Raw genomic sequence first — 19036 nt, 5'->3', positions numbered from 1 at the left:
GAAAGTAAGCAGACAAATAAGGGAATATAAGCTTCAAAAATTTGACAGGGATACCGTCCGAACCCACCGCATTAGACTTGACAGCACCCAAAGCACGAATAACGTCCTCCTCAAACACACAACTGAATGAAAAAGAATCACCTTGACCATTATACCCAGTAAGATCCAAAGGACCCGAATCCACTGTAGAAGATGGTTGTATGAAGAAATCATTTAGATCTTCAACGTTGACCGGAAACTCCTCCGAGTCAGAGTCATCGTCCAAACAACCACTACTCCGCAACTTGTTCCATATTTGAGAGCAATCTAAACCGTTAAACATACTAGTATAGAATTTCCGCTTTTCCTTCCTTAATACAGACTTTGCCCTATACCTATAGGTACAAAAAACTTTCCAATTGTCTCTAGTTGGATGTTTCAGATATTCACCATACGCAATGTCGCGCAAAGAGCGTGAAAATACAATTTCCCTGGATTTCAACCAAGAGTCTAAACGACAATTGATACGACCGTGGGGACAAACGAATATAAATCGTTTATGACACTATTTAGCGCATGTTTTTGAGAATTAACATCAGCCGACAAAAAAGCATTATCAATTGAGACGCTGGATAAATTCCGGAAAAAAGCTGTCCCAATCTATTTGGTTAAAATCGCGATATTCAAAGTGTTGCTCTTGAGGAAAAACAAAAAAATCCATCGATGCAAAAATAAGGGCATGATGGGAAATGGAAGGGCATTGTAGCTGAGAGTAATGCTTCAACAACGTGGGGCGACTAAAAAGCATAAAGTCAATTAAAGAAGTCGATGTGCGTGATATATCGAAATGGGTAGGAAGAGAATTATGAGATATGGTAAGTCCTAATCTCAATGATATTTCCCTCATTCTCCTTGATTTTGTAGAATCAAATAAATTATAGTTGAAATCACCTACAACTATAAATTTCCCCCCGGAAAATTATATATCGTTGTATTCAGGATGCCAAGGGCGATCTAATGTAAAAATTTCAGCCCGATCCGAAAGATGCCCCTAAACGACATTTAAGCCCTGAACTGTCCTGTCATATGTAAACGCATGGTAAAGTTTTCGTTTTTCGATCAACAGGTCCATATGTCTGTCCAATTTTCGATCTACAGATCCATCTGTCTTTCATGCCAGCGTGTGGAGGCAGCATTGTCAGCACTGTTGGTATTGAGTATTGTCAGCATTGTTCAATCTGCCATTTAATTTAATTGGTTCTTTTCTTTTTTTCGTGTTGCGCCGCCAGAAGATTGTTCGCGGATAACTTTTCTCTTTTTTGTTTGTGGAAATAATTTTAAAAAGTACAACACAAAGAAAAAGATTAGAAGAATTTTTCCAAAAAGAAAAGAGCAGCACAATAAATTCCCTCTTATTTTTGGATAAATTGCAACAACACTCGTGAACGAACAAACGACGAGAAGACGTCAAATTCCTCGGATCAACGAATAAAACAAGGAGACAAAAACACGCTGTGAACAAGGAAATATAGAATGGCTGCAGATCAATTCAATCAAATTTTAAATTCATTGCTTTCCACCGACAATGAAGTGAGACAACAAGCTGAGGTGTGTAACAATTTGTAAAAATCCAACAATTGCGAAAATTATGTGGATAAAATATCTGAAAAAATATTTTGCAAGAAACCTTCAAGGTAGTGAGCGAGTGTGTGTGTGTGCTGTAAGCAAAAAAGTTATGACAAAGGTTTTGTTCTGGAAGGAATAATATGTGGTTATGTAGTTTGTCCCTCTCCAAGGAGGAAAGGTTGTTTGGTGTATAGTATAAAAATGATGCTATCGGTTCGTCGTGTGGCAAGAGAGCTGTCCTGATATTTATTTTTCTTTTTTTTCCTACTTTTGCACGAATAAAATTAACCGGACAAAAGGTGGTGGCATGCTTAAATGCTGCCCTGTGGTGAATTTCGTTTATAGCGCGAAAAACGTGTTTTTACGTTGTCTTTTGTGAAGTGTTTTTTCATGGGATTTATAGAAATATAATAATAATTATTTTTAGATTACAAAAGAAGAATCTAAAGAAGTGAAATCTGTAATATTTAATAAGAAGAAGAAAAATCATCTAGAAAATATTTTGCAAAAATATATTATGACAGACAGCCGAATGAACGAAACGACGACCTGCAGCTGCTGCGTGTTGTGTGGGGCCAATATATGATTCATGGAAACGGAAGCAAAACAGAGCCAACAATAGCTAAAAGAAAAACTTACGGACAAACAAAAGACAAAAGCAGCAGCAACGCCTCAGCCGGCCACTTATAGGCAGGCGGCACACTATATTAATTTTCTTAATTTATTCTTATTATTTTAATATAAAGAGGAAAGAATGTTTAGCCTCCTCCCCCACTCTTCACTTAAATAAGAAGAAGAAAACAAAAATGTAGTTGCCATTATATTGAAGGTGCACAGTGTTCTCTCTACAATGACGCATTTTCTTTTCTATATTGTTATAAGGAAGAAGAACAAAACTGCATGTGATTGCAAAAATAAATCTGGTATCATAGAACACCAAGGCCTGGTTGGCAGGTTCTTAAACATGTGCCTGTGTCTGGTGGTCTTCAATGGTGTTATTGATTTTTTTTTATTTGCCACAGCCACAATATACGATATAACAACATCATCATCATCTGTCAAACATGCAAGCATTCCCCGAACCCAACAAGCTGCTTCCCAACAACATGCAGCGGCTGACCTTGTCATGTAATTCATACTACCAACAAGCGAACACGAACAGCTGAGAGGAGCAAGTTGTTCTTCTAATGTAAACAGCAACAACAACAACTAGCAGCACACACCAACTACTTAAAATCTAATCGCAAACTACAAATTAAAACAATACCATCACCGCCCCAGGCCTTCTGCTTACTAATAATTATTTCTTCTACTTTTATTACAGGATGCCTACAACAATGTACCACGCGAACTCAAGGTTACACATTTATTGGCCACAATTCATAATGGCCAACAATCCGAAGAGGCTCGTCAAATGGCTGCTGTTCTATTGCGTCGCCTTTTCTCATCTGAATTCTTAGAATTTTATAAAGAGGTAAGTGCTTCTTGCTTTTCCCTAATTCCCTTTTCATCAATATTCATTCTTATCCGTACCTTTAGTATCTCTATGTTTGTATTTGTTATCATCATCGCAAAAAGCACAGCATTGCCATTTGTTTTATTAGAAAAATTCCCAGTTTGCCAAAATAAGAAAGCTAATTTTTTGCAATGGAAAAACATACCAACAACCATACACACGGCAACGATAGCAGGTATTAAGCAGCATTGATGTGGAAACCATTCATTCGCCCATGTCATTTTAACATAAGTGTGTGTATGTTTGTGTGTTTTGTTTTGATTTAATCTTCGTCTCTTCGTCAATGGCAGGCAGCAGCCAGCCCAGCCCGCCCAATAGTTAGCCCGTTGGGGCGCCTTGCTGCTGCTTAGAAAAAATCTAAAAATCAAAATGAGGTTATGTATAAAAACTCTCTTTGGTGAAGTGGTATATATAAAATTGGTGTCCTAATTTTTGTTTATACCAGAATAATTTCTAGTATATGTGATAGGGGAATCAAACATCATATCCACACACATAAATGATATGTATGTAAATGGCTACATTGTTTTTGTGTAGAAAACATTTCTTTAGAGGCACTTCACGGAAAAGATATATGTAGGCGGCCTTTGACAGGAATCTATTAATTTCTCCTATAGACATATGCAAATCACGGGCAGGGGAACAAAATATCTTTTAATTTATAAACTTTTCTCTAAATAGTCCAGGAAAGTATGAACTTCCACATAAATGTTATATATTTGTGATCAGGCTGACGAGAGACCTACCTGTTACAAAAACTTTCATCTTAATAGGAGGTTAACTAAGCCTCAACTTGCCCGAAAGTTGAGGCTAAAGAAAATATGGCTTATCTTTCCTTTACCGACCCACCTCAGAAAATTGTGTTACCACAGATAGTGCTTTTTATCCCGATTCCAACCATGTATTGCTTTTGTTGCGGAAATGTATACTTCCCGAGATATAGGCCTCCAAAAATATTACATTTAAAAGAAAATGTTGTTCCCGTTCCCGTGATTTGCCCCTGTCCATAGGAGAAAGTCCTAAATCCCGGCCGAAGGCCGGCTATTTAGAGAAAAATATCTAATTGAAAAGAAATTTGTGTTCCCATTCCCGAGATTTGCACCTGTCCATAGGAGAAGGTCTTAAATCCCTGCCGAAGGCCGTCCATTTAGAGAAAAATATTTAATTTAAAAGAAAATTGTGTTCCCGTTTCCGAGATTTGCACCTGTCCATAGGAGAAAGTCTTAAATCCCGGCCGAAGGCCGGCTATTTATAGAAAAATATTTAATTTAAAAGAAAATTGTGTTCCCTTTCCCGTGATTTGCACCTGTCCATAGGAGAAAGTCTTAAATCCCGGCCGAAGGACGGCTATTTACAGAAAAATAGGTTAGGGCCTTTGTGGATCTTTTGAGGCCCATATCTCGGGAAGTATAAATTTCCGCAACAAAAACAATACATCGTTGGATTCAGTGTAAAAAGCAGTATCTGTGGTAATTTCTTCATAGTTTTCTGCGGTGGTTTGCCAAAATTTTAGACTAGGGCCATTGTGGAACTTTGGAGGTCCATATCTCGGGAAGTATACATTTCTGCAACAAAAGCAATACATGTTTGGAATTGGTATAAAAAGCATAATTTTCTGCTTTGGGTCGGTAAAGTAAAGGAGTTCCATAGTTCGCTAGTTTATGTATGGATCATGACTTGAGACCCTGCCTATCAACATATTCTTTTTATAGTCCATGACTTGAGAGCCTTTGGGGCCACCAGGTTTCAAGTCCTCTAACCAACTGTGCTACTTCCTGATAGCAGAAAAAAAGTCTGGAATCTCTCGCAATAGAAATCGTTGCCTTCCTCCATCTTGCAGTCGTCTGTGTCTATCGCCTGACTTACCTTCAGCACATGGCACAATTACCCAGGTATTGGTATCACATCAGCTGTTCGAATATGAAAAGTAAAATCCCTTTATAAAAAAAAGTATTTTTGTTGTAATTTCCCCAACAACATATACATACATAGAAAGTTTTGACATAACCCAGTTGTTCGGGTAACTAGGGAATAACTAGCAATTTTGCTGGCTACTGGTAAACACCCCTAGTTACCATCCAATCTACTCGCAATGTTATAGACTGGTGAATTTAACATGGGGATGTCATAGGAAGGGGTCTATTGTCCCCTCACCGCACTACCAGTAACCACCTAATTCGATAGTCGTGTGAAAGGCAATTGTCTCCTCAGTGCATTACGAGTAACCAGTCAATTCGGTAGTCAGAAATGATAGCCAAAAAATACTAGTAACTTGAAGTCAGATAAATGGGTTAATGCATATATGCATTAGCCACACTTTATTTTAATACATGGAGTGCAAATATTTTACAAAGGACAATATAGTCTTGTATACATACAGATCTTGATCCTTGATTCTGGAACTAGTGTATGACTACTTGATTCAGCGACTGATGTTTATTTGATCTTTGGAATGTTTTTCTCCTGGGTCATTCAGATTATTCAAAAGTTTCTGAAATAAAATGTATAAAAGTTTAATGAAATGTCGCGATAATGAAAATGACAAGATATGTACCAATACTTACCACTTATATATTATAAATATTCTTCTTAAATTATTCATCTTCTTATGATTTAGCTGGTAACACGTTCTATTTTGTATCTTAAATTTTTTCGCAACAAACGCATCAAAAAATTTTTTAATTATGAATAAACAAACAAAATGACAGAATATTTTTTCTATTTTGTTAAAAAAAAAAAAAAAAACAAATAATGTTGAAAAGAGATTACAAGAGAGAAACATTGTCTATTACACTATCCATCGGTAGTCTATAAAATAGTCAATATATTACACGCCGCATTACCTGTAACTAGTGAATTGACATGATAGAGAAGGATGCCCATTTCCAGTGACAAAAGTGGGCTATAGGCTATTTTGTGTGCCATTTATGGGTGTAAACTAACTAGGATCAATGAGTAACTAGTTACATGCCTATGTCAAAGTAGACAATTGCTATTTATTGAACGACTGGGAACATATTCAAAATTTTACGATGCCACAACCTAATTTTGCCATGCTTCAGCCCAAGCGTCTGCTGGGAAATGAACTAAATAATGAAATTTCTTTAAGTAATTCCACGACCCTCAAAGAATATTCGGCTTAAGTCCAGTTCATGGTTAAAAGGACACCAAGGGCTACCAAAAATAGACATGTTTAAATAACTCAAGCCTCTCAAAAAATTTAGTTAAAAAATCTGCCACTCAAAATAAAACTTTTTAAAAATCCGGGTTTTTAAAAAAAAAATCTAAAAAATCAGCTTCTCTTTCAAAGCAAATATTAAAAATCTACGCGGCTCTTAAAAAAAAAATAAATAAATAAAAAAATCCGGGTCTCTCGAAATTTCTTTAAAAAATCCGCGTCTCTCAAAAAACTTCTTTAAATAATCCACGTCTCTCAAAAAACTTCTTTAAAAAATCGGAGTCTTTCAAAAAACTTCTTTAAAAAATCGGAGTCTTTCAAAAAAGTACTTCCACGTTCCTAAAAAAAAAATAAAAATCCACGTCTCTCAAAAAATCTTTAAAAATCCACATCTCCCCAAAAAATCCAAATCTCTTTTTATACCCTCAGCATTTATGCTAACGAGGGTATATACACTTTCATACGGGCAAAATGTGCCTCATCGAAATAATGGTGTTAGACACCAAGTATGTTTGGACCAAATGTGTTTCAGACAATTTGTAGTCGATTGAGCAATGTCCGTCCGTCTGTCTGTCTGGCTGGCTGGAGCGCACGATAACTCTCGAATGGATAAACCGATTCGGTTCAAATTTTGGCTTTCGTAATATTTTACCCAAACTTAGTTTAATTTCGAAAATGGACTATATCGGTCCACTCCTTCCGGTACCTCCCCCAAAAAAGTTCGAAAATGTTCGAAAAATTTGTGCGCACGATAACTCATGAAGGAAGTAACCGATTTGGTACATACTTTACCCATCGTGAAATGTGTACCAGACTTAGATAAGGTTTCAATATGGACTCAATCGGTCCACTCCTTCGGGTACCTCCCACACAAAAGTTCGGAAAAGTTCAGTTTAGGGCCATCTATCGAATCGCTTTGATTTTTGTTTTAGCAACTTGTATTCACTACCCTTCATACGACGGTACAAGTTTCCTTAGGGGCAAGTACATACTTACTGAGAAAATAGCCTGAAAGTTGCAAAAAAAAACCCCTATGACACCGTGTGAGGTGGTTGGAGCGTACGCTAACTCTTAAAGGGAGTGGCCGAATTGGTCTATACTTTACACAACCTAATATATCTACCAGATATAGATCAGGTTGAAATATGGACTATATGTGTCCACTTCATCCAGTACCTCCCAAACAAAATTTCGGTAAGTTCACTTTAAGACATGCTATCGAATAACTTTGATTTTTGTTGAAGCAACTTGCATTCGCTGCCTCAATTACGATGGTAAAAGTTTTTTTTAGGGGCAAGTCCATACTTCTTGAGCAAACAGCCCGAAGTGTGTAAAAACCCCCCATGGTACCATATGTTGTGGGTGGAGATCCACTTCCATAAAGGTCAATGTCTATCCATTCCTTTTAGTATCTCCTCCGCAAAACTTTTGATCCTTAATCCTAATCAACATCGGTTCAAACGCCCAAAATTTTTAAAACCCGCTAAATACATACGTATTTTGGGAAAAATTGTTTCAATGAGGCTGAGGGTATATCTCTGTCGGCAAAGCCGACTGATACTTTTTTACTTGCTGTAAATTTAGGTCACTTAAAGAAAAACTCTGTAAAAAATTCACGTCTCTCAAAAAAGATGTTTAAAATATCCACGTCTCTCAAAAAGTATTTTAAAAATTCACGTAAATTAAACAAAATTTACGTCTTCCAAAAAATTTAAAAAAATCCAAGCCCTTCCTAAAATTCATTCAAAAAAATCCACGACCATATCAAAGAACTCACGGCTCTCAAAAAAATTCTTTAAAAATACACGTCTCAAAAAAAGAAAAAATAAATAAATAAAATACATAAAAATCCACGTCCCTCTCGAAAAAATAAAAAAAAACTACTTCCTTTAAAAAAAAAACGAAAAATAAATAAATAAATAAATAAAAATATCACGTCCATCAAAAAAAAAAAAAAAAAAAAAAAAAAAAAAAAAAACATATGTATATATATCACGACCATAAAAAATCAAAATATCCACGTCCCTCTCAAAAAATTCTTTACAAAACCCATGCCTCTTCAATTTTTTATAAAAAAAAACCTTCTATAAAATTCCGCGTCCCTCAAAAAATTCTCTATAAAATCCACGTCTTTCAAATAATGTCTTACCTGTCTCAAAATTTTTTTCTAAAAAATCCACGACCCTCAAAAAATCTCTTAAAATTCCACGTTTCTCAGCAAATTTTCCTAAAAAATTCACGTCACTCAAAAAAAAAGAAAAAAACTACGTCTCAGAAAATTTCTCTAAAAAATCCACGTCTCGAAATCGACGACCAATTATACTCTTTCTAACGGTCGTCCCCAGATGCATCTATAGATAAAAGGGTTTTAATAACTTTAGACCTTAGAGGGTCTTATATCCATAGAAAAGCTTTATATTTTTATCAAAAGAATACCTTTAGCTGGCTTATGCCCAAAGAAGGTCTTCTGTAGATATTAACCCCTAAAAAAGGAAGGATATCCATAGAAAGAAAAACCCCAAAGATCTTCCCACTAAAAAGAACATGACGAAATTGTTTCACAAATCTTCTTTTCGTTTTTTTATTATTACTATTTGGATTGCATTAATTTTATAAACCGAATGTCATTCATTCATTGTTCCACAACATCCCATACGGGACAAGGGAGACTTCTTCATTATGAATGTAATTTACTGTACATGATCTCAACCCTCCCTCCACTAACTTTGAGTTTATTTCCTTGGGTTAATACAAATCGCATTCTTTGTAAAATATTTTGTGTAGCACAGGCAGAGAGTGAGAGGAGAGGAGGGGTGTGACCAATGAGAGGCCGACTGATCATCTCCATACACTATTAACTTTTACAATAACTATAAAAAACAATAACAACATCAAGTACATACTACATACTGAGTACATAACCTTCATCATTAGCAAAAGCAGGCTGGTCATAATTAATGACGTAAGCGCCACCAAGCTTCAACATATTATGGATAAATACATATATCAAGTCATTAAACAATGCATATATAACATGATTTTTAATGAGGAATACATCCATCAATTATAAATAAATAAATTCTTTTCTCCTCACTAATACCCTCTTCATCAACTTATCATTACAGCTACCGCAAGAGGCCCAGGGACAATTGTTACAACAGATACTTTTAGCCGTCCAACAAGATGTTACACCCAATTTACGCCGTAAAATCTGCGAAGTCGTCGCTGAAGCCGCACGCAATCTAATTGACGAAGATGGTAACAATCAATGGCCTGACTTTTTGCAATTCCTTTTCCAATGTGCCAATTCACCATCGGCCCAATTGCAAGAATCTGCCTTGCGTATCTTTGCCAGTGTACCATCGATTTTCGGCAATGATGAAGCTCAATACATGGATTTGATTAAACAAATGTTGACCAAGAGCATGGAACCTAGTGCTGATGTTGAGGTCCGTTTCCAGGCCGTACGTGCCGTGGGTGCTTTCATTTTGCGCCACGACAAAGAGAAGGAGGCAGTTATCTATAAACAATTTGCTGATCTGTTGCCACGCATGATTATGATCACAGCCGAAAGTATTGAAGCCCAGGATGATCAATCATTGTTGAAGCTGTTGATTGATATGACTGAAACTTGTCCCAAATTCTTGCGTCCACAATTGGAAGTTATTTTTGAGATTTGCATGAAGGTGAGTGGCAACACAATCACAAAACAAATAAAGCAAAAAACCAGTTTGAATTGAGTTTTCCTATGGCATAAAGCAAGTCCGAATCGAAACTTATTCAGCAAGGCTGAATTTTACTATAGAAAACCTTCAAAAAGAACTAGAGTTGGGCAATTGAACGACCTGACCTAGTTCAGAATCTAGTTATTTGGACACCGTGTCTTTTGTATGAACAAAATGAGTATACTAAATATCTCACGTTAGTTTGTATGATGTTACTCACACGTTTTTGAAATAGGATAGTGAACTATCCTATCCCCCAACTCTAAAAAGAACTCATTTTTATGGTATTATTTCTAAAATGTATTCCACTTCCTCTACACAAATTTTATTCCATAGGTCTTTAGCTCGCAAGATGTTGAGGACAGTTGGCGTCATTTGGTCTTGGAGGTTATGGTATCGCTTTCGGAAAATGCCCCAGCTATGGTACGTAAACGTGCTGAAAAGTATATTGTAGCCTTGATCCCCTTGGTCTTGCAAATGATGACCGACATGGAAGATGATGAAGAATGGGCCACCTCCGATTCGGTAACAGAAGATGACAACAGTGACAACAATGTTATTGCTGAATCCTCATTGGATCGTTTGGCATGCGGTTTGGGTGGTAAATGTGTGTTGCCCAATGTAATGAATTCTTTGCCCGCTATGTTGGGTCATGCCGATTGGAAACAACGTTATGCCGCCCTCATGGCCATCTCTGCCATTGGTGAAGGTTGCCACAAACAAATGGAAGCCATGTTGGAACAAGTAATGGCTGGTGTTTTGAACTTCTTGCGTGATCCTCATCCACGTGTACGTTATGCTGCCTGTAATGCCATCGGTCAAATGTCCACTGACTTTGCACCCACATTTGAAAAGAAATTCCATGAACAAGTTGTTCCCGGTCTATTGTCCTTGTTGGATGATGTGCAGAATCCCCGCGTGCAGGCTCATGCTGGTGCTGCCCTCGTCAATTTCTCCGAAGATTGTCCCAAGAATATTTTGACTCGCTACTTGGATGGCATTATGGGCAAATTGGAAGCTGTCTTGAATTCCAAATTCAAGGAGTTGGTTGAAAAGGGTAACAAATTGGTATTGGAACAAATTGTTACCACCATTGCCTCGGTTGCCGATACATGCGAAAAGGAATTCGTTACTTACTACGATCGCTTGATGCCTTGCTTGAAGTTCATCATCCAGAATGCCAACTCGGAGGAGTTGCGTATGTTGCGTGGCAAGACCATTGAATGTGTCAGTCTAATTGGCTTGGCTGTGGGCCGTGAGAAATTCATTACCGATGCCGGTGAGGTTATGGACATGTTGTTGAAGACCCACTCAGAGGGTGATTTGGCTGATGATGATCCCCAAACCTCATATTTGATTACCGCCTGGGCTCGTATGTGCAAAATCTTGGGCAAACAATTTGAACAATATTTGCCCTTGGTTATGGGTCCAGTTATGCGCACAGCTGCCATGAAACCTGAGGTAGCTCTTTTGGACAACGATGAGGTTGAAGATATTGAGGGAGATGTCGACTGGTCCTTCATCAACTTGGGTGAACAACAAAACTTTGCCATTCGCACAGCCGGTATGGAAGATAAGGCCTCTGCCTGTGAAATGTTGGTCTGCTATGCCCGTGAACTGAAGGAAGGTTTTGCGGACTATGCTGAAGAAGTGGTACGTCTAATGGTGCCCATGTTGAAATTCTATTTCCATGATGGTGTACGCACAGCTGCTGCTGAATCTTTGCCTTGTCTCTTGGACTGTGCTAAAATTAAGGGTCCCCAGTACTTGGAAGGTATGTGGCTCTACATTTGCCCAGAATTGTTGAAGGTCATTGTCACCGAACCCGAAGCTGATGTCCAGGCTGAACTTTTGAACTCCTTGGCCAAGTGTATTGAAACCTTGGGACCCAATTGCTTGAACGACGATGCCATGAAACAAGTTTTGGAAATTATTGCCAAATACATGGAGGAACATTTCGAACGTGCCGACAAACGTTTGCAGGCCCGCAACGAGGAAGACTACGATGATGGTGTTGAAGAGGAATTGGCCGAACAAGATGACACCGATACATACATTTTGTCCAAGATTGTCGATATCTTACATGCCCTCTTCTTAACACACAAAGTACAGTTTTTGCCTCACTTTGATCAGATCGCTCAAAACTTTGTTAAACTTTTGGATCCATCACGTTCATGGTCGGACAGACAATGGGGTCTGTGTACCTTTGATGATGTTATAGGTAAGTTAGCATTTTTGAAAGCGGATTTTTTTTTGAGATTTTGTTTAATTTGTTGTTCTTTGTTTTAGAATTCTGTGGCCCCGCTTGTGCCGCCTATCAGCAGTTCTTTACACCTGCCTTGTTGCAATATGTCACCGATAAATCACCCGAAGTCCGTCAAGCTGCCACCTATGGTTGTGGTGTTTTGGGTCAATTTGGTGGTGAACAATTTGCCGTAACCTGTGCACAAATCATTCCTCTCTTAGTACAAGTTGTCAACGATCCCAAGAGCCGTGAACCTGAAAATATCAATCCCACAGAAAATGCCATTTCGGCTGTAACGAAAATTCTTAAATACAACAAATCTGCTTTGCCAAATGTCGATGAAATCATAAATGTTTGGTAAGTACAAACAACAACTCACTAAGAGAGGGCTACATAATGCCTTAGTCGGTTTAAATAGAAGGGCCTTCAGGCAGGAAATTCTTTAAGAATTCCCTGTAATGTTGTGTGTATAAAAGGTCATTGGAGGAGACTCCAGAGAAGGTATTCTATTTAAGGAAGATCCCAGAGGAGGTCTTCTTTGTATTGAAGACCCCTTTAAAGGTCTACCTATAGAATACCCTTGGGGGGAACGTTCTGTCTATAAAAGAGGACGTCTTCAATTGTTTGAGGACACATTGCATTTATAGAAAGACTCTATGCAGAGGATCTTCTATAAATAGAATACACCATGAGAGTGTCTTCAATACATAGAAGACACCTTCAGAGCAGGGATAGGCGATGTGCGCTTACTGAGAGCAAGTGAGCGAAAACTTCAATGTAAAATGCATTGAAATGTATGCTCACTTGCTCTCAGTAAGCGCACATCGCCTATCCCTGCTTCAGAGTGTCTTATATACATAGAAGACGCCTTGAGAAGATCTTATATACATAGAATACATATTGAGAGGGTCTTCTATACATAGAAGACACCTTGAGAAGGTCTTCGATACGCAGAAGACACCTTGAGAGAATCTTCTATACATCGAAGACAACTCGAGAGAGTTTTCTATACATCGAAGACACCACTGGAGGGTCTTCCATACATAGAAGGGGTCTTCTATACATAGAAGACACGTTGAGAGGGTCTTTTATACATAGAAGACACCTTCAGAGGGCCTTTTATACATTGGAGACACCTTAAGAGGGTCTTCTATAGAAAAGACGCATTGAGAGGGTCTTCTATACACAGAATACACCTTGAAGACATCTTGAGAGGTTCTTCTATAAATAGACGACAACTTGTGTGGGGTCTTCTACGAATAGAAGACACCTTGAGGGGGTCTTCTATACATAGAAGACTCATTGCGAGTGTCTTCTATACATAAAGGACACCTTGAGAGGGTCTTCTCTACATAGAAGACACCCGGAGAGGGTCTTCTATACATAAAAGACACATTGCGATGGTCTCTTATACATATAAGACACCTTCATAGGGTCTTTTTACACAGAAGGCACTTGGGGACGGTCTTCAGAGCAGGGATAGGCGATGTGCGCTTATTGAGAGCAAGTGAGCGAAAACTTCAATGTAAAATGCATTGAAATGTATGCTCACTTGCTCTCAGTAAGCGCACATCGCCTATCCCTGCTTCAGAGTGTCTTATATACATAGAAGACGCCTTGAGAAGATCTTATATATATAGAATACATATTGAGAGGGTCTTCTATACATAGAAGACACATTGAGAAGGTCTTCGATACGCAGAAGACACCTTGAGAGAATCTTCTATACATCGAAGACAACTCGAGAGAGTTTTCTATACATCGAAGACACCACTGGAGGGTCTTCCATACATAGAAGGGGTCTTTTATACATAGAAGACACCTTGAGAGGGTTTTTTTTTATACATAGAAGACACCTTCAGAGGGCCTTTTATATATTGGAGACACCTTGAGAGGGTCTTCTATATAAAAGACGCATTGCGAGGGTCTTCTATATACAGAATACACCTTGAAGACATCTTGAGAGGTTCTTCTATAAGTAGACGACACCTTCTGGGGGTCTTCTACGAATAGAAGACACCTTGAGGGGGTCTTCTATACATAGAAGACTCATTGCGAGTGTCTTCTATACATAAAGGACACCTTGAGAGGGTCTTCTCTACATAGAAGACACCCGGAGAGTGTCTTCTATACATAAAAGACACATTGCGATGGTCTCTTATACATATAAGACACCTTCATAGGGTCTTTTTACACAGAAGGCACTTGGGGACGGTCTTTTATAAATAGAAGACGCCTGGAGAGACACCTTGAGAAGGTCTTATATACATAGAATACATATTGAGAGGGTCTTCTATACATAGAAGACACCTTAAGAGGGTCTTTTATACATAGAAGACACCTTGAGAGGGTATTTTTTACATAGAAGACACCTTGAGAGGGTCTTTTTTACATAGAAGACACCTTAAGAGGGCCTTTTATACATAAAAGACACCTTGAGGGAGTCTTCTATACATAGAAGACACCTTGAGAGGGTCTTTTATACAAAGAAGACACCTTGAAGACATCTTGAGAGGTTCTTCTATAAATAGACGACACCTTATGGGGGTCTTCTATGAATAGAAGACAAATTGAGGGGGTCTTCTATACATAGAAGACACATTGAGAGTGCCTTCTATAGACAGAAGACACCTTGAGTGGGTCTTCTCTACATAGAAGACAACCGGAGAGGGTATTTTTTACATAGAAGACACCTTAAGAGGGTCTTCTATACACAGAATAGAAGACACCTTAAGAGGGTCTTCTATACACAGAATACACCTTGAGAGGTTTTTCTATAAATAGAAGACACCTTGAGAGGGTCTTCTATACATAGAAGACACCTTAAGAGGGCCTTTTATACATAGAAGACACCTTGAGAGGGTATTTTTTACATAGAAGACACCTTGAGAGGGTATTTTTTACATAGAAGACACCTTAAGAGGGTCTTCTATACACAGAATACACCTTGAGAGGGTCTTTTATACATAGAAGACACCTTGAGAGGGTATTTTTTACATAGAAGACACCTTAAGAGGGTCTTCTATACACAGAATACACCTTGAGAGGTTTTTCTATAAATAGAAGACACCTTGAGAGGGTCTTCTATACATAGAAGACACCTTAAGAGGGTCTTTTATACATAGAATACACCTTGAGAGGTTTTTCTATAAATAGAAGACACCTTGAGAGGGTCTTCTATACATAGAAGACACCTTAAGAGGGTCTTTTATACATAGAAGACACCTTGAGAGGGTATTTTTTACATAGAAGACACCTTGAGAGGGTATTTTTTACATAGAAGACACCTTAAGAGGGTCTACTATACACAGAATACACCTTGAGAGGTTTTTCTATAAATAGAAGACACCTTGAGAGGGTCTTCTATACATAGAAGACACCTTAAGAGGGTCTTTTATACATAGAAGACACCTTAAGAGGGCCTTTTATACATAGGAGACACCTTGAGAGGGTCTTCTATACATAGAAGACACCTTAAGAGGGTATTTTTTACATAGAAGACACCTTGAGAGGGTATTTTTTACATAGAAGACACCTTAAGAGGGTCTTCTATACACAGAATACACCTTGAGAGTGTCTTTTATACATAGAAGACACCTTGAGAGGGTATTTTTTACATAGAAGACACCTTAAGAGGGTCTTCTATACACAGAATACACCTTGAGAGGTTTTTCTATAAATAGAAGACACCTTGAGAGGGTCTTCTATACATAGAAGACACCTTAAGAGGGTCTTTTATACATAGAATACACCTTGAGAGGTTTTTCTATAAATAGAAGACACCTTAAGAGGGCCTTTTATATATAGAAGACACCTTAAGAGAGTCTTCTATACATAGAAGACACCTTGAGAGGGTCTTCTATACATAGAAGACACCTTGAGAGGGTCTTTTTTACATAGAAGACACCTTAAGAGGGCCTTTTATACATAGAAGACACCTTAAGAGAGTCTTCTATACATAGAAGACACCTTGAGAGGGTCTTTTTTACATAGAAGACACCTTAAGAGGCCATTTTATACATAGAAGACACCTTGAGAGAGTCTTCTATACATAGAAGACACCTTAAGAGGGCCTTTTATACATAGAAGACACCTTAAGAGGGCCTTTTATACATAGAAGACACCTTAAGAGAGTCTTCTATACATAGAAGACACCTTAAGAGGGCCTTTTATACATAGAAGACACCTTAAGAGGGCATTTCATACATAGAAGACACCTTGAGAGAGTCTTCTATACATAGAAGACACCTTAAGAGGGCCTTTTATACATAGAAGACACCGTAAGAGAGTCTTCTATACATAGAAGACACCTTGAGAGGGTCTTTTTTACATAGAAGACACCTTAAGAGGGTCTTCTATACACAGAATACACCTTGAGAGGTTTTTCTATAAATAGAAGACACCTTGTTGAGAGGGTCTTCTATAAATATAAGTCAGTTAAGAGAAGACACCTTGAGGGAGTCTTCTGTACATAGAAAAGCTTATTCTTCTATATATATTTTACTTACGATCATCTTTTTTCTTCTCTCTTCTTTACAGGTTCTCTTGGCTACCCGTTACCGAAGACAGTGATGAAGCTCCTCACATTTATGGCTATCTGTGTGAATTGATACAGGCCAATCATCCCATTATTTTGGGTGCTAACAACTGCAATCTACCACGTATTGTTTCCATTATTGCTCAAGCCTTTGCCAATAAAGTGGTGGCTGCTATCAGTGACGTTGGTTCACGGATGTTGGGTATTGTCAAACAAGTTGAGTCCAATCCCGAAGTCTTCCAGGCATGTGCTAGCCAACTGACACCAGAAATGCAACATGCTCTGCAAGAAGCCATACGGGAATTGGCATTAGCTTCAGCACAGGGTTAAATAACGAAAACACCCCACACACACCTTGCATTAAAAAACAAAACACACACCACAATAACTACTCAACTCACCACACACACCATTCAACAAAAAGGAAATTAGCAAAGAAATGAAAAATAGAAAACACGGAAAAAGGATTTTTTGCTTTATTTGAAAGATAAAAGAAAAAATTGCATTATTATATAAAATATATAAAAAAGCAGACCACAACAACAACAAAACGAAAAACAAAAAAATATATAATCTACAGAGTATATAAAATATACTTACCTTTACTTTACCTATCTACTGATGAACACACACATAATGAAAAGAAATTATATATAAACAATTATATATTCTTCACCACACAACACTTATGAATCCTCCATAATCCCCCTCCAACAACAACAACAACACTACCAACAATCAAAAACACACAGTGACATACTACTATATATGATTGAATAATTATAAATTATCCACATACATATATAATGAATGAATGAATGGCTAAAGAGGAGTGAGTTATATATAACGAATTTTTCACACAATTGCATTGTAATTATTTTGTTAATTTGTTTGATTATTGGTAGCCACGCCTGCGCCTCCTCCTCCCCGCCCCTTTGCAGATGAGTTTAGTTTTTGACTGTTTAGCTTGTGTTTTGTTTTCTCTTACCTCTAAAAAAAAGAAGTAAACAACTAACCTCAAAAAATCAATGTGTATTTAAAAAAAATCAACATTTTTAAGTCTTCTACTACTTGATGATTATATAACAACTATAAATTCCATTTTTTAAACATATAGGAAATTATTACTTTTCTATAAAACAAACGAAAGAAAAAAAAAACTTCTCTCTCATGTGAGTGCATAAATTATTATTTTTTAAATTTCCTTAATTTTTGATAAATTTATTTTTTAATTTAAACTTTTTTCTTGTTGCTTACTTTATACTCTATTACTATTATTTTTATTTTTATTAGTTTTCTTTTTCTTCTTTGTGTATTTTTGCAACAACAAAAGAGTGTATCTAGAAAACTAATTTTTAAACTTTGAAATCCAATTTATTATTCTCTTTGAAGAAACAAAAACAAAGAAACAAATCATGTGCAGCGTTAAAAATAAAGAAATCTTCAAAATAAAATAAACAACAACATCTTAAAAATCAATTGCCCTTCTTTGACTTTTAATTATTTTTTTCTTTTAATTGTTTACAAAGAAAAAGTCTCTAATCATTCGAAACTGCAAATTACTTGGAAGTATTTAATAAAAAAAACAACACTACTAAATAAAAATTACGAAACAAAACTTATTTGGATTCCTTTGCCTTAGAAGATGATCTGAAACAGAAACTAGGGATTTATGCAGGGGAAACTTCGGATCCATACTCCCAGAGTGTGTCCTATCTACAGAACAACAACTACAAAAGAGCCCTAAAAACCTTGATGTGGTGTTTTATCTATAAAATATCCAGCCCAATTATGAACGGCATCTCACCGTGAGTTTTCTCTTTCTCGCCTCCTCCCCTATTATAAACATCATATCGCCGTGAGTGCTGTTATGTTCTCACTCTTCCCTTATTATAAACAACAAGAGGGTAAGCAAAACTCACGTTCGTGAAAAAATTAGCTATTACAAATGTAAAAAAAGTGAGAAAAAGAGGCAAATTTGTGCTGAAATTTCTCACTACCGAAATCAAAGTGAGTTGAACAAAAAAATTTAAGTGTGGTCATTTATTTTAAAAAATACGAATATTTTGTATCTTTAATGATAATTAATTGTATTTTAGGTTGAAAGCAACAAAAAATAATTAGAAATTTTTTATGTTTTGAGGTTATTGTTGACCTTTGGACGCTTTTTTCTTTGGTTTTAATTTTGGTTTGAGGTCAACTTAAGAATTAAAATTTGTTTGTTTTTATT

General features: G+C 37.0%; 1 protein-coding gene across 3 annotated transcripts; it reads left to right on the top strand.

Annotated features, from left to right (window-relative positions):
- The first annotated feature begins 1133 nt into the window (after positions 1 to 1133).
- On the top strand, positions 1134 to 17229 carry Karybeta3 (karyopherin beta 3). Of its 3 annotated transcripts, XM_073977036.1 has the most exons (7): positions 2420 to 2528; positions 2628 to 2794; positions 2930 to 3079; positions 9425 to 9985; positions 10361 to 12245; positions 12314 to 12626; positions 16809 to 17229. In XM_073977036.1, exons 3-7 carry the CDS (start codon positions 3020 to 3022, stop codon positions 17134 to 17136), a joined length of 3147 nt encoding a protein of 1048 aa, XP_073833137.1. In that variant the 5' UTR covers positions 2420 to 2528; positions 2628 to 2794; positions 2930 to 3019; the 3' UTR covers positions 17137 to 17229. The 3 variants fall into 3 exon arrangements, with proteins under 3 accessions (XP_073833121.1, XP_073833129.1, XP_073833137.1); XM_073977020.1 differs by lacking the exons at positions 2420 to 2528; positions 2628 to 2794 and adding an exon at positions 1134 to 1587; XM_073977028.1 differs by having other exon boundaries at positions 1938 to 2794.
- Positions 17230 to 19036: the final 1807 nt, after the last annotated feature.

Source organism: Musca autumnalis, unplaced genomic scaffold, assembly GCF_047663935.1.
Source record: "Musca autumnalis isolate F117 unplaced genomic scaffold, ASM4766393v1 scaffold_1, whole genome shotgun sequence".
NCBI lineage: Eukaryota > Metazoa > Arthropoda > Insecta > Diptera > Muscidae > Musca > Musca autumnalis.
Note: the sequence above shows the minus strand (reverse complement) of the source record. Positions and strands in the feature narration are given on the sequence as shown.

What these genes read in the sequence shown, in the direction of transcription:
- Karybeta3 (XM_073977020.1), top strand. Translation starts at nt 1,513, where the DNA reads ATGGCTGCAGATCAATTCAATCAAATTTTAAATTCATTGCTTTCCACC. An exon ending in TTTTTGAGATTTGCATGAAG is followed by an intron (nt 9,986 to 10,360) that starts GTGAGTGGCAAC and finishes TTTATTCCATAG; the next exon opens with GTCTTTAGCTCGCAAGATGT. An exon ending in TACCTTTGATGATGTTATAG is followed by an intron (nt 12,246 to 12,313) that starts GTAAGTTAGCAT and finishes TCTTTGTTTTAG; the next exon opens with AATTCTGTGGCCCCGCTTGT.